Below are 14790 nucleotides of genomic sequence, written 5' to 3'. Positions count from 1 at the left end.
AACGTCCGCAGTAACCTACCACATAGCGATTTGATTTCCTATTATGCAGCAAATTTTTTATTTGACAGTTATTGAAATATCTTGTGTGACATCATGTACTAATTTGTAGCATCATTTGAAAAGTCACCCGCCAGAGAGTAAGGAGTGCTTGAAATTCCGCATGTCAACATCTCGGGCCGGTGCCACACCAACGAACTGCCGAAGCGACCAGCACTGACCCAATTGAGCCTGGCGTCTTATAATTCCAGATCAACAAAAAATAGTAACAACCAGAAGGATATAACATCCGCAGTAAGCCACCACATAGCGAAGGACATACACAATTGGATTTCCTATTATGCAGCTCATTTTTATTTGACAGTTTTGGAAATATCTTGTGTGACATCATGCACTTTATTTGTTTTAAACTATTGCATTGGTGTTCTGTACAAAAAGTGCACTTTAATTTAGTGTTGTTTTGATATGTCATCATGCACAAAAGTGCACTCATAGCTTGTTTTAAAATTTATCTGACAATCTTGCAGTTTCTGTTTTGAAAATGACATGAATGTTTGTGCCACTGCTTAATAAATGTTTAATAAATACAGTTTTGCTAAATTAACTTAGTTGTGCTTTCCCTCTCTGCATGAAAGTTTAAAATGAGCATATATTAATGCAGTATGAACAAGAATGTTTTAATGTAGACACATGGAATCATCATACTGCTGTGGTTATATGCATCAAGTGTTCATTGAAGGCTAAGGCAAAATATTGAGGTATACCGGTATATTGTGTATCGTGACATGGCCTAAACATTTTGAGATATTAATAAAAGGCCATATCGCCCAGCCCTACCTAGCAATAACCTGTTTTAGGCACCAACATGACCGTACGAAGACAAATAAAATATATTTTTATGGATGGATATATTCCTACACCCAATCAATAGATGTACAAGAATGTAGGATCATACAACTTCATTGTTTGTCTTGTCGGCACACGACGCGATACAAACACACAACAAACCCCGACGTCGGTCTCCACTCTTTTACCCGACAATACTCGTTGGCTTTACTTCCTATAATCAACGTCACATCTTTCCCCACGATAAAGATGATTATAAAGTATATCTCCCCACGATGAAGACGATTATAAAGACGATTATAAAGCATATTTCCCCACAATGAAAATGATTATGAAGCATACCTCCCCACGACAAAATGATTATAAAGTACATCTCCCCACGATGAAAATGATTATAAAGCATACCTCCCCATGATAAAGATGATTATAAAGTACATCTCCCCACGATGAAGACGATTATAAAGCTTTTTCCCCATGATGAAGACGTTATAAAGCTTATTTCCCCGCGATGAGGACGATTATAAAACACCTTTCCCCACGATGAAAATGATTATAAAACATTTTTCCCCACGATGAGGACGATTATAAAGCATATTTCCCCACGATGAAAATTATTCTAAAGCATACCTCCCCACGATAAAATGATTATAAAGTACATCTCCCCATGATGAGAATGATTATAAAGCATACCTTCCCACGATAAAGATGATTTTAAAGTACATCTCCCCACGATGAAGACGATTATAAAGCTTTTTCCCCATGATGAAGACGTTATAAAGCTTAATTCCCCGCTATGAAGACGATTATAAAACACCTTTCCCCACAATGAAAATGATTATAAAGCATACCTTCCCACGATAAAATGATTATAAAGTACATTTCCCCACGATGAAAATAATTATAAAGCATACCTCCCCACGATAAAGATGATTATAAAGTACATCTCCCCACGATGAAGACGATTATAAAGCTTTTTCTGTTACGGTTCAGACCCCTGCCAGCGCCGCTCGTCCATCTGTGCGCCACTCGGGGCACGCCCACGGGCGCACACATCCAGGAACGAGCCGCGCGCGTCCCCGCCCTGCAGCAGCTGCCAGCTGCAATCAGTCACCTGCAAACTTCACACCTGATGGTAATGACGGAGCTGCCTTTATAGACCTGGACAACCTGCCATCACGGGCCGGATTATAGCCATCTGTACCTGAGTAAGCATCCTGTGTCTGGCTTCCATCCCGCGTACTCGCTCTTCCCCTGCGACTTCCGTGTTTCTGTTGTCTGATGCTCTTGTTGTCTTCCCGCAGCTCTTCCCGTGTTTCTCCTGGATCCCCTGTTGTTCCCCTTGCCCCCCGGACTGCCTTTTGGATTCTCGACCTCCCGCTTGGACACGTTTTCCCACGGACTTCCGCGTTACTTCACTTCCGTCAACATTTTGGTAAGACATCCTTCAGCTAATCTACACACATAGCCTTACACCATACACACTTGAGTTTTGATCAGACTTCATTTCCTTGGTTTATTCATTAGCAGTATTAGTATTATTATTATTATTAGTAGTACTACAGATTTATGTATATATTTACTATATATAATAAATCTTTGGAGATACTGCCACCTGGTGTTCGTTTGCCGTCACCTCCCTTTTAGTCAAACATAACAGTATAATCCGGCCCCAATTTTGGAGGGGGGGGATAGTACTGGTGGCTGTGCTGGTGTGGCGGCGCAGTGGCACCCAGACAGGCTACCCCCTGCCAAACTAATTCCACCTGTCTTCCGCTTTTCTCAGCCACAGCCACCAGTTCCCTGGCTAGCCTCTGAACTAGCGCCAGTTCCCTGGCTAGCGACCGAGCTAGCTCCAGTCCCCAGACTAGCCTCTGAGCTGGCACCAGTCCCCAGGTTAGCGCCCGAACTAGCACCAGCCCCACAGCTAGCCTCCGAGCTAGCGTCTGTCCCCGAGCTAGCCCCTGAGTTAGCACCAGCCCCACAGTTAGCCCCCGAGCTAGCGACAGTCCCCGAGCTAGCCTCCGAGCTAGCGGCAGTACCCGAGCTAGCAGCAGTACCCGAGCTAGCGGTAGTCTCCGAGCTAGCCTCCGAGCTAACGGCAGTCCCTGAGCTAGCACCCGAACTAGTGCCAGCCCCAAGGCTGAACCCCTCGTTTCCACCAGCTCCCTGGCTGGCCCCTATGTCTCCACCGGCTCCCAGGCTGGCCTCGACCTCTGCCCCTCGGCCTGTAGCGCCGACTTCAGTACATCGGCCAGCTCCTCAGCTGCCCTCCTCGTCTTTGGCTTTGACGTCTGCTACTTCCACGTCGCAGATGACGTCCGCTGCCTTCACGCCGCCGTCTTCCTATGCCTCTACGCTTCAGACATCACCTCCTCGTTTCTGGCGAGACGCACCATGGCGTCACTCGCGTCCGCCTCCACGACTTCCAAGATGGTGCCCGTTCCTTGGTTGCCCGCCTCGCCGGCGTCAGCTGCATTCTACTCGCCGTCGCCACCAGACTCGTCCCCGGTGGATTCGGGGACACTTGGGCTGGCGACCCACCACCAGTTCGCCCCTCCGCCCTCCCTTGACTTTTGTTCCTGTGCTCTTGGTGTTTCGACCTGTGGGACATCTGGAAGCTGTCCATAAGAAGGGGGGTACTGTTACGGTTCAGACCCCTGCCAGCGCCGCTCGTCCATCTGTGCGCCACTCGGGGCACGCCCACGGGCGCACACATCCAGGAACGAGCCGCGCGCGTCCCCGCCCTGCAGCAGCTGCCAGCTGCAATCAGTCACCTGCAAACTTCACACCTGATGGTAATGACGGAGCTGCCTTTATAGACCTGGACAACCTGCCATCACGGGCCGGATTATAGCCATCTGTACCTGAGTAAGCATCCTGTGTCTGGCTTCCATCCCGCGTACTCGCTCTTCCCCTGCGACTTCCGTGTTTCTGTTGTCTGATGCTCTTGTTGTCTTCCCGCAGCTCTTCCCGTGTTTCTCCTGGATCCCCTGTTGTTCCCCTTGCCCCCCGGACTGCCTTTTGGATTCTCGACCTCCCGCTTGGACACGTTTTCCCACGGACTTCCGCGTTACTTCACTTCCGTCAACATTTTGGTAAGACATCCTTCAGCTAATCTACACACATAGCCTTACACCATACACACTTGAGTTTTGATCAGACTTCATTTCCTTGGTTTATTCATTAGCAGTATTAGTATTATTATTATTATTAGTAGTACTACAGATTTATGTATATATTTACTATATATAATAAATCTTTGGAGATACTGCCACCTGGTGTTCGTTTGCCGTCACCTCCCTTTTAGTCAAACATAACATTTTCCCCATGATGAAGACGTTATAAGGCTTATTTCCCCGCGATGAGGATGATTATAAAACATCTTTCTCCACCATGAAAATTATTATAAAACCTCTTTCCCAACAATAAAGATTATTATAAAGTATATCTCCCCACGATGAAGACGATTATAAGGACGTTTATAAAACATATTTCCACACAATGAAAATTATTATAAAGCATACCTCCCCACGATGAAGACGATTATAAAGCTTTTTCCCCAAAATGCTCAGTCTTTCACAAAAAAGGATGGGGCGAGGTACACCCCTTTGTCCACAACTGCGTGAGCAAATAGTCAAACAGTTTAAGAACAACGTTTCTCAAAGTGCAATTGGAGGAAATTTAGGGATTTCAAAATCTACGGTCCATAATATCATCAAAATGTTCAGAGAATCTGGAGAGATCACTCCACGTAAGCGGCATGTCCGGAAACCAACATTGAATGACCATAACCTTCGATCCCCACTGTATCAAAAACCAACATCAATCTCTAAAGGATAAAACCACATGGGCTCAGGAACACTTCAGAAAACCACTGTCACTAAATACAGTTTGTCGCTACATCAGTAAGGGCAAGTTAAAGCTCTACTATGCAAAGCGAAAGCCATTTATCAACATCCAGAAACGCCACCGGCTTCTCTGGGCTCGAGATCATCTAAGATGGACTGATGCAAAGTCCATACAGGACTATCATCCTGCACTATTTGGGGTCAATAGGTCACATGACCTGAAAGCTATTAAGCAAAAACGCTAATATTTACAGGAATAAATTCATATAAAGTGTAAAGCAATGAAATTGAAATATAAGAGGTGCATCTCAACCAACCCATATAGGATTATTATCCTGCAATGTTTGAGGTCAATAGGTCACATGACCTGGAAGCTATTGAGCTAAAACACTAATATTTACAGGAATAAATTCATATAAAATATGTAAAGCATGGAAATTGAAATATAAGAGGTGTATCTCCAATAGCCCATATAGGACTATCATCTGCACTATTTGGGGTCAATAGGTTACATGACCTGGAAGCTATTGAGCAAAAACGCTAATATTTACAGGATCAAATTCATATAAAATATGTAAAGCATGGAAATTGAAATGTCGGAGGTGTATCTCAACCAACCCATACAGGACTACCATCCTGCACTATTTGGGGTCAATAGGTCACATGACCTGGAAGCTATTGAGCAAAAACGCTAATATTTACAGGAATAAATTCATATAAAATATGTAAAGCATGGAAATTGAAATGCAAGAGATATGGCTTAGGGGTTAGTGCGTCTGCCTCACAATACGAAGGTCCTGCAGTCCTGGGTTCAAATCCAGGCTCGGGATCTTTCTGTGTGGAGTTTGCATGTCCTCCCCGTGAATGCGTGGGTTCCCTCCGGGTACTCCGGTTTCCTCCCACTTCCAAAGACATGCACCTGGGGATAGGTTGATTGGCAACACTAAATTGGCCCTAGTGTGTGAATGTGAGTGTGAATGTTGTCTGTCTATCTGTGTTGGCCCTGCGATGAGGTGGCGACTTGTCCAAGGTGTACACCGCCTTCCGCCCGATTGTAGCTGAGATGAGCGCCAGCGCCCCCCGCGACCCCAAAAGGGAATAAGCGGTAGAAAATGGATGGATGAAATGCAAGAGGTGTAGAAATGAGTTTATAATCCATACAGATTCATGATCTGATGCTGAAGTGTTCCCATTGCCTAAAGTGCACTTGTGAGTGTTATGTTCTAAGGCAGGTGTAGGGAACTTATGGCTCTAGAGCCAGATGTGGCTCTTTTGATGACTGCACCTGGCTCTCAGATAAATCTCAGCTGACATTGCTTAACACAGTAAGTAATGAATAATTCCGCTGGTAATCACAGTGTCAAAAATAATGTTCAAAATATAAAACATTCTCATGCATTTTAATCCATCCATCCGGTTACTACCGCACCTGTTCAAAAAGTCGCAATAACGGTAAGAAGTATTTTATTTGTTGTTGGTTAGCTTCAGAATAACAATGTTATCAAAAAGAATAAGAGACTTATTATACTCTTCAAATGTTGGTCTTACTTAAAAATGCACGCATTTAGTTGTATTCAGTGTTAAAAAAATACATTATATGGCTCTCACGGAAATACTTTTTAAAATTTCGGCTTGTATGGCTCTCTCAGCCAAAAAGGTTCCCGACCCCTGTTCTAAGGTAACATAGCTCCTAGGTGTGTTGAGCTATTGTAATCAACGGCAAAGTGCATTGTGGATAATAGAAATGACAAGAGTCTGTTTCTGCCATTCTATAAATTCTCACCAATGTGTAGTTGTGTGTGTCTTTGTGTCTCTGTGTGTCATCTGAATATATACTTTTTGTGATAATGTGTGTTTCTGTTTACTTTAAACTGTGTTGACGGAGGTGTAATGGCAGCTCTGGGGTCTTGGAAAAAAAAGTGTGAATGTATTGCAAAATCATGTTATTATTGAAAGCAAATAATGGCTCTGTGTTTTTTTTCTTCTGTGATTATACATGTGTATATGCATGCAAATGTGATTCTCTGATTTTATTGCCTTTACTGTGTGTGAGGTGGTATTGTGTGTATTTGTGTGTATGAAGATGTGTGTGTGAGAGGTGATTTGTCCTAGCTCAATAGCTCCCAGGTCATGTGACCTATTGACCCCATACAGTGCAAATTGATAGTCCGATATGGGCTAGTGGAGATACACCTCTTATATTTATATTTCAATGCTTTACATATTTTATGTGAATATATCTCTTTAAATATTAGCATTTTAGCTCAATAGCTTCCAGGTCATGTGACCTATTGACCCCAAACATTGCAGAATAATAGTCCTGTAAGGGCTATTGGACATACACCTCTTGTATTTCTATTTCAATGCTTTACATATTTTATATGAATTTATTACTGTAAATATGAGCTTTTTAGCTCAATAGCTTCCACGTCATGAGACCTATTGACCCCAAATAGTGCAGGATGATAGTGCTATATGGGTTGGTTGAGATACACCTCTTTTATTTTCATTTCAATGCTTTACTTATTTTATATGAATTAATTCCTGTAAAAATGAACTTTTTAGCTCAATAGCTCCCAGGTCATGTGACCTATTGACCCCAAATAGTGCAGGATGATAGTCCTATATGGGTTGGTTGAGATCATCATCATCATCATCAGCCGTTGTCAGTCCACTGCTGGATGAAAGCCTCAGCATATTTCTGCCATTTGGCGTACTTTTCATGCTGGTTATTAGCCTACACCTTCCACGCTGGCTTGATGCGGGTTGGAAGGGGTATTTTATATCGGAGATCCTTCTTCTAGACTAATTGCCTTACTGAACTGTTGAACTTAGTCTGTCCTGTTGGTTGTCCGCGCCCCATTTACCCAGGGACCCGCTCAGATTTATGGCGCTGACCGCCCGCCAGTCACAAGAGAAGGTGCAAACGGTTCTTTGTGTGCATTTTATAGACGTTAGTTGGGACTCACTAACCCCACACACAACCTCTTATATTTCAATTTCCATGCTTTCCATATTTTATATGAATTTATTCCTGTAAATATTAGCGTTTTTGCTCAATAGTTTCCAGGTCATGTGACCTATTGACCACAAATAGTGCAGGATGGTAGTCCTATATGGGTTGGTTGAGATACACCTCTTATATTTCAATGTCATTGCTTTACATATTTTATATGAATTTATTCCTCTAAATATTAGCGTTTTTGCTCAATAGCTTCCAAGTCATGTGACCTATCGACCCCAAATAGTGCAGGATGGTAGTTCTATATGGGTTGGTTGAGATACACTTCTTGCATTTCAATTTCCATGCTTTACATATTTTATATGAATTTATTCCTGTAAATATTAGCATTTATGCTCAATAGCTTCCAGGTCATGTGACCTATTGACCCCAAACATTTCAGGATAATAGTCCTATAAGGGCTATTGGAGATACACCTCTTTATTTCAATTTCATTGCTTTACACATTTTATATGAATTTATTCCTGTAAATATTAGTGTTTTTGCTCAATAGCTTCCAGGTCACGTTACCTATTGACCCCAAATAGTGCAGAATGGTAGTCCTATATGGGTTGGTTGAGATACACCTCTTGCAGTTCAATTTCCATGCTTTAAATATTTTATATGAATTTATTCCTGTAAATATTAGCATTTTTGCTCAATAGCTTCCAGGTCATGTAACCTATTGACCCCAAACATTGCAGGATAGTAGTCCTATAAGGGCTATTGGAGATACACCTCTTATATTTCAATTCATTGCTTTACACATTTTATATGAATTTATTCCTGTAAAAATTAGCATTTTTGCTCAATAGCTTCCAAGTCATGTGACCTATTGACCCCAAATAGTGCAGGATGGTAGTCCTATATGGGTTGGTTGGAATACACTTCTTGCATTTCAATTTCCATGCTTCACATATTTTATATGAATTTATTCCTGAAAATATTAGCATTTTTGCTCAATAGCTTGCAGGTAATGTGACCTATTGACCCCAAAAAATTCAGGATAATAGTCCTATAAGGGCTATTGGAGATACACCTCTTTATTTCAATTTCATTGCTTTACACATTTTATATGAATTTATTCCTGTATATATTAGCGTTTTTGCTCAATAGCTTCCAGGTCATGTGACCTACTGACCCCAAATAGTGCAGGATGGTAGTCCTATATGGGTTGGTTGAGATACACCTCTTACATTTCAATTTCCATGCTTTACATATTTTATATGAATTTATTCCTGTAAATATTAGCGTTTTTGCTCAATAGCTTCCAGGTCATGTGACCTATTGACCCCAAACATTGCAGGATATTAGTCCTATAAGGGCTATTGGAGATACACCTCTTATATTTCAATGTCATTGCTTTACACATTTTATATGAATTTATTCCTGTAAATATTAGCGTTTTTGCTCAATAGCTTCCAAGTCATGTGACCTATTGACCCCAAAAAGTGCAGGATGGCAGTCCTATATGGGTTGGTTGAGATACACCTCTTGCAGTTCAATTTCCATGCTTTAAATATTTTATATGAATTTATTCCTGTAAATATTAGCGTTTTTGCTCAATAGCTTCCAGGTCATGTGACCTATTGACCCCAAACATTGCAGGATAGTAGTCCTATACAGGCTATTAGAGATACACCTCTTATATTTCAATTTCATTGCTGTACACATTTTATATGAATTTATTCCTGTAAATATTAGCGTTTTTGCTCAATAGCTTCCAGGTCATGTGACCTATTGACCCAAAATAGTGCAGGATGGTAGTCATATATGGGTTGGTTGAGATACACTTCTTGCATTTCAATTTCTATGTTTCACAAATTTTATTTGAATTTATTCCTGTAAATATTAGCATTTTTGCTCAATAGCTTCCAGGTCATGTGACCTATTGACCCCAAACATTTCAGGGTAATAGTCCTATAAGGGCTATTGGAGATACACCTCTTTATTTCAATTTCATTTTTTTTACACATTTTATATGAATTTATTCCTCTAAATATTAGCGTTTTTGCTCAATAGCTTCCAGGTCATGTGACCTATTGACCCCAAATAGTGCAGGATGGTAGTCCAATATGGGTTGGTTGAGATACACTTCTTGCATTTCAATTTCCATGCTTTACATATTTTATATGAATTTATTCCTGTAAATATTAGCATTTATGCTCTATAGCTTCCAGGTCATGTGACCTATTGACCCCAAACATTTCAGGATAATAGTCCTATAAGGGCTATTGGAGATACACCTCTTTATTTCAATTTCATTGCTTTACACATTTTATATGAATTTATTCCTGTAAATATTAGCGTTTTTGCTCAATAGCTTCCAGGTCACGTTACCTATTGACCCCAAATAGTGCAGGATGGTAGTCCTATATGGGTTGGTTGAGATACACCTCTTGCAGTTCAATTTCCATGCTTTAAATATTTTGTATGAATTTATTCCTGTAAATATTAGCATTTTTGCTCAATAGCTTCCAGGTCATGTAACCTATTGACCCCAAACCTTGCAGGATAGCAGTCCTATAAGGGCTATTGGAGATACAACTCTTATATTTCAAATTCATTGCTTTACACATTTTATATGAATTTATTCCTGTAAATATTAGCGTTTTTGCTCAATAGCTTCCAAGTCATGTGACCTATTGACCCCAAATAGTGCAGGATGGTAGTCCTATATGGGTTGGTTGGAATACACTTCTTGCATTTCAATTTCCATGCTTCACATATTTTATATGAATTTATTCCTGTAAATATTAGCAGTTTTGCTCAATAGCTTCCAGGTCATGTGACCTATTGACCCCAAAAAATTCAGGATAATAGTCCTATAAGGGTTATTGGAGATACACCTCTTTATTTCAATTTCATTGCTTTACACATTTTATATGAATTTATTCCTGTAAATATTAGCGTTTTTGCTCAATAGCTTCCAAGTCATGTGACCTATTGACCCCAAATAGTGCAAGATGGTAGTCCTATATGGGTTGGTTGGAATACACTTCTTGCATTTCAATTTCCATGCTTCACATATTTTATATGAATTTATTCCGGAAAATATTAGCATTTTTGCGCAATAGTTTCCAGGTCATGTGACCTATTGACCCCAAACATTGCAGGATATTAGTCCTATAAGGGCTATTGGAGATACACCTCTTATATTTAAATTTCATTGCTTTACACATTTTATATGAATTTATTCCTGTAAATATTAGCATTTTTGCTCAATAGCTTCCAGGTCATGTGACCTACTGACCCCAAATAGTGCAGGATGGTAGTCCTATGTGAGTTGGTTGAGATACACCTCTTACATTTCAATTTCCATGCTTTACATATTTTATATGAATTTATTCCTGTAAATATTAGCGTTTTTGCTCAATAGCTTCCAGGTCATGTGACCTATTGACCCCAAACATTGCAGGATATTAGTCCTATAAGGGCTATTGGAGATACACCTCTTATATTTCAATTTCATTGCTTTACACATTTTATATGAATTTATTCCTGTAAATATTAGCGTTTTTGCTCAATAGCTTCCAAGTCATGTGACCTATTGACCCCAAATAGTGCAGGATGGCAGTCCTATATGGGTTGGTTGAGATACACCTCTTGCAGTTCAATTTCCATGCTTTAAATATTTTATATGAATTTATTCCTGTAAATATTAGCGTTTTTGCTCAATAGCTTCCAGGTCATGTGACCTATTGACCCCAAACATTGCAGGATAGTAGTCCTATACAGGCTATTGGAGATACACCTCTTATATTTCAATTTCATTGCTTTACACATTTTATATGAATTTATTCCTGTAAATATTAGCGTTTTTGCTCAATAGCTTCCAGGTCATGTGACCTATTGACCCCAAATAGTGCAGGATGGTAGTCCTATATGGGTTGGTTGAGATACACCTCTTACATTTCAAATTCCATGCTTTACATATTTTATATGAATTTATTCCTGTAAATATTAGCATTTTTGCTCAATAGCTTCCAAGTCATGTTACATATTGACCCCAAATAGTGCAGGATGGTAGTCCTATATGGGTTAGTTGAGATACACTTCTTGCATTTCAATTTCCATGCTTCACAAATTTTATATGAATTTATTCCTGTAAATATTAGCATTTTTGCTCAATAGCTTCCAGGTCATGTGACCTATTGACCCCAAACATTTCAGGGTAATAGTCCTATAAGGGCTATTGGAGATACACCACTTTATTTCAATTTAATTTTTTTTACACATTTTATATGAATTTATTCCTGTAAATATTAGCGTTTTTGCTGAATAGCTTCCAGGTCATGTGACCTATTGACCCCAAATAGTGCAGGATGGTAGTCCTATATGGGTTGGTTGAGATACACCTCTTATATTTCAATTTCATTGCTTTACACATTTTATATGAATTTATTCCTGTAAATATTAGCGTTTTTGCTCAATAGCTTCCAAGTCATGTGACCTATTGACCCCAAATAGTGCAGGATGGCAGTCCTATATGGGTTGGTTGAGATACACCCCTTGCAGTTCAATTTCCATGCTTTAAATATTTTATATGAATTTATTCCTGTAAATATTAGCGTTTTTGCTGAATAGCTTCCAGGTCATGTGACCTATTGACCCCAAACATTGCAGGATAGTAATCCTATAAGGGCTATTGGAGATACACCTCTTATATTTCAATTTCCATGCTTTACACATTTTATATGAATTTATTCCTGTAAATATTAGCGTTTTTGCTCAATAGCTTCCAAGTCATGTGACCTATTGACCCCAAATAGTGCAGGATGGTAGTCCTATATGGGTTGGTTGAGATACACCTCTTACATTTCAATTTCCATGCTTTACATATTTTATATGAATTTATTCCTGTAAATATTAGCGTTTTTGCTCAATAGCTTCCAGGTCATGTGACCTATTGACCCCAAACATTGCAGGATATTAGTCCTATTAGGGCTATTGGAGAAACACCTCTTATATTTCAATTTCATTGCTTTACACATTTTATATGAATTTATTCCTGTAAATATTAGCGTTTTTGCTCAATAGATTCCAGGTCATGTGACCTATTGACCCCAAATAGTGTAGGATGGTAGTCCTGTACGGGTTGGTTGAGATACACCTCTTATATTTCAATTTCATTGCTTTACATATTTTATATGAATTTATTACTTTTTAGTTCAATAGCTTCTAGGTCATGTGATGTATTGACCCCAAACAGTACAGGATGATAGTCCTATATGAGTTGGTTGGGATACACCTCTCATATTTCAATTTCAATGCTTTACATATTTTATATGAATTTATTAGCTCAATTACCGTAATGTCTAACGTACAGGCGCATTTCAGATTCAAGTGCGGCTGGCTTGACTGCAGTATTATAAAGTACATCTCCCCACGATGCTAGACGATTATAAAGCCTTTTCCCCGCGATGAAAATGATGATAAAGCATATTTCCCCGCGATGAAAATGATTATAAAGCATACCTCCCCACGATAAAGACAATTATAAAGCATACCTTCCCACGATAAAGACAATTATAAAGCATACCTCCCCACGATAAAGACAATTATAAAGCATACCTCCCCACGATAAAGACAATTATAAAGCATACTTCCCCACGATAAAGACAATTATAAAGCATTTATCCCCGCGATGAGGACGATTTTAAAGCATATCTCACCTCCTCTTCTTGTCCAAACTGATGAGCAAAATGCAGCAAATGTGTGACCTGAATAACTGCGTCGTCGTCGTCGTCACATCAAAAACCTCCTTCAGCTTCCTCAGGAAAAAAAGCATCACTTCCTGGTCACGGACAAGATGTTCCCATTGTTTATTAATTTTTATAGAAGAGCGGCAGCAGGAAGTCCAAATTGTTTGGGCGACAAATGTTGCAAAATGGCGGCACTTTATGATTATTAATGATGTTGCGTCATCAGCTCATATTAAATAACATTAGGGTCGTTTGCCACTTGCAACATTTGGTGGGAACAAGTGTCTTAAACATTAAAAATGCTGTTGTATTATCAGAAAAATACAATAATAAAAAAAATATCTATTTTTTGTGAAGAGCAACATTTACAGATTGACATGTGTGAAATATGGCGTTAGTGCTGCATTTACATAATGCCCTGGTGTAATATTTGTGTCCACTGAGTTTTTAAGGATTTTCTTGTTTCTAATTTGAATTATGATTACTCTCAGGATTATTTCTTTTTTGGTTTACCCTTCTTGACTTGGTCCAACACTTTCAATTGCCTTGTGTACGAAATGTGCTCAATAAATAAACTTGTCTTGCCACGAATCGTCTAAATATTAAGCTATGTACATCCATCCATCCATTTCCTACCGCTTATTTCCTTCGGGGTCGCGGGGGACCCTGGAGCCTCTCTCAGCTACCATCGGGCAGAAGGCTGAGTACACCCTGGACAAGTCGTTACCTCATCGCAGGGAAAGTTATGTACAATCATTTTGATTGTTTTTACAAAATGTCCTCTTGAAACAATTGAAAAGCCAGGTCTTATTATCATTACTTACTAACGTATGAATTAATTCATTTACAGTATTTTTTTAAACTGCATTATACTTTTTGACTAATTTCAAATAGTCCTTGGATTTTTCCTTCCTCGGTATAAACATATATTGATGAATTTTTTATAAACAGTTATTGATAATGAATACACGTCTTACATATGTCAGAGATGTCCGATAATAGCGGACTGCCGATATTATCGGCCGATAAATGCTTTAAAATGTAATATCGGAAATTATCTGTATCAAATTTATCGGTATCAGTTTCAAAAAGTAAAATGTATGACTTTTTAAAACACGTTGTGAACACGGACATAAGGAGAAGTACAGAGTGCCAATAAATCTGGAAGGCACTTCCTTTGCATGCTGGCCCAGTCACATTATATCTACGGCTTTTCACACAACCACACGTTAATTCAAGGCATACTTGATCAACAGCCATTAAAGTCACACTGAGGGTGGCCGTATAAACAACATTATCACTGTTAGAAATATGCGCCACACGGTGAACCCACACCAAACAAGAATGACAAACACATTTTGGGAGAAGATCCGCACCGCAACACAACAGAGCA

General features: G+C 39.5%; 2 protein-coding genes and 1 long non-coding RNA gene across 3 annotated transcripts in view; 2 read left to right on the top strand and 1 right to left on the bottom strand.

The window, feature by feature from the left end:
* Positions 1 to 13605, bottom strand: part of rab11fip4a (RAB11 family interacting protein 4 (class II) a) — a 73132-nt gene extending 59527 nt beyond the window's left edge. Inside the window, exon 1 of the mRNA XM_061905925.1 lies at positions 13368 to 13605. The gene's annotated coding sequence lies outside the window, so the exon portion shown is untranslated. The remainder of the gene's footprint in view (positions 1 to 13367) is intronic.
* Positions 1827 to 2454, top strand: LOC133555675 (uncharacterized). The gene is made up of 2 exons (XR_009807365.1): positions 1827 to 2048; positions 2145 to 2454. It is a non-coding gene; the product is annotated as an uncharacterized LOC133555675 (long non-coding RNA).
* LOC133555674 (uncharacterized) lies at positions 2533 to 4117 on the top strand. Its single transcript, XM_061905006.1, has 2 exons — positions 2533 to 3711; positions 3808 to 4117. The coding sequence occupies exon 1, from the start codon at positions 3023 to 3025 to the stop codon at positions 3695 to 3697; it is 675 nt and encodes a 224-aa protein (XP_061760990.1). The 5' UTR covers positions 2533 to 3022; the 3' UTR covers positions 3698 to 3711; positions 3808 to 4117.
* Positions 13606 to 14790: the final 1185 nt, after the last annotated feature.

Source organism: Nerophis ophidion, linkage group LG07, assembly GCF_033978795.1.
Source record: "Nerophis ophidion isolate RoL-2023_Sa linkage group LG07, RoL_Noph_v1.0, whole genome shotgun sequence".
In the NCBI taxonomy this organism is placed as follows: domain Eukaryota; kingdom Metazoa; phylum Chordata; class Actinopteri; order Syngnathiformes; family Syngnathidae; genus Nerophis; species Nerophis ophidion.
The sequence above is the reverse complement of the archived record's forward strand: the minus strand, read 5'-3'. Positions and strand labels throughout refer to the sequence as shown.

Coding starts and splice junctions, on each gene's coding strand:
- LOC133555674 (XM_061905006.1), top strand. CDS start 3,023: ATGTCTCCACCGGCTCCCAGGCTGGCCTCGACCTCTGCCCCTCGGCCT.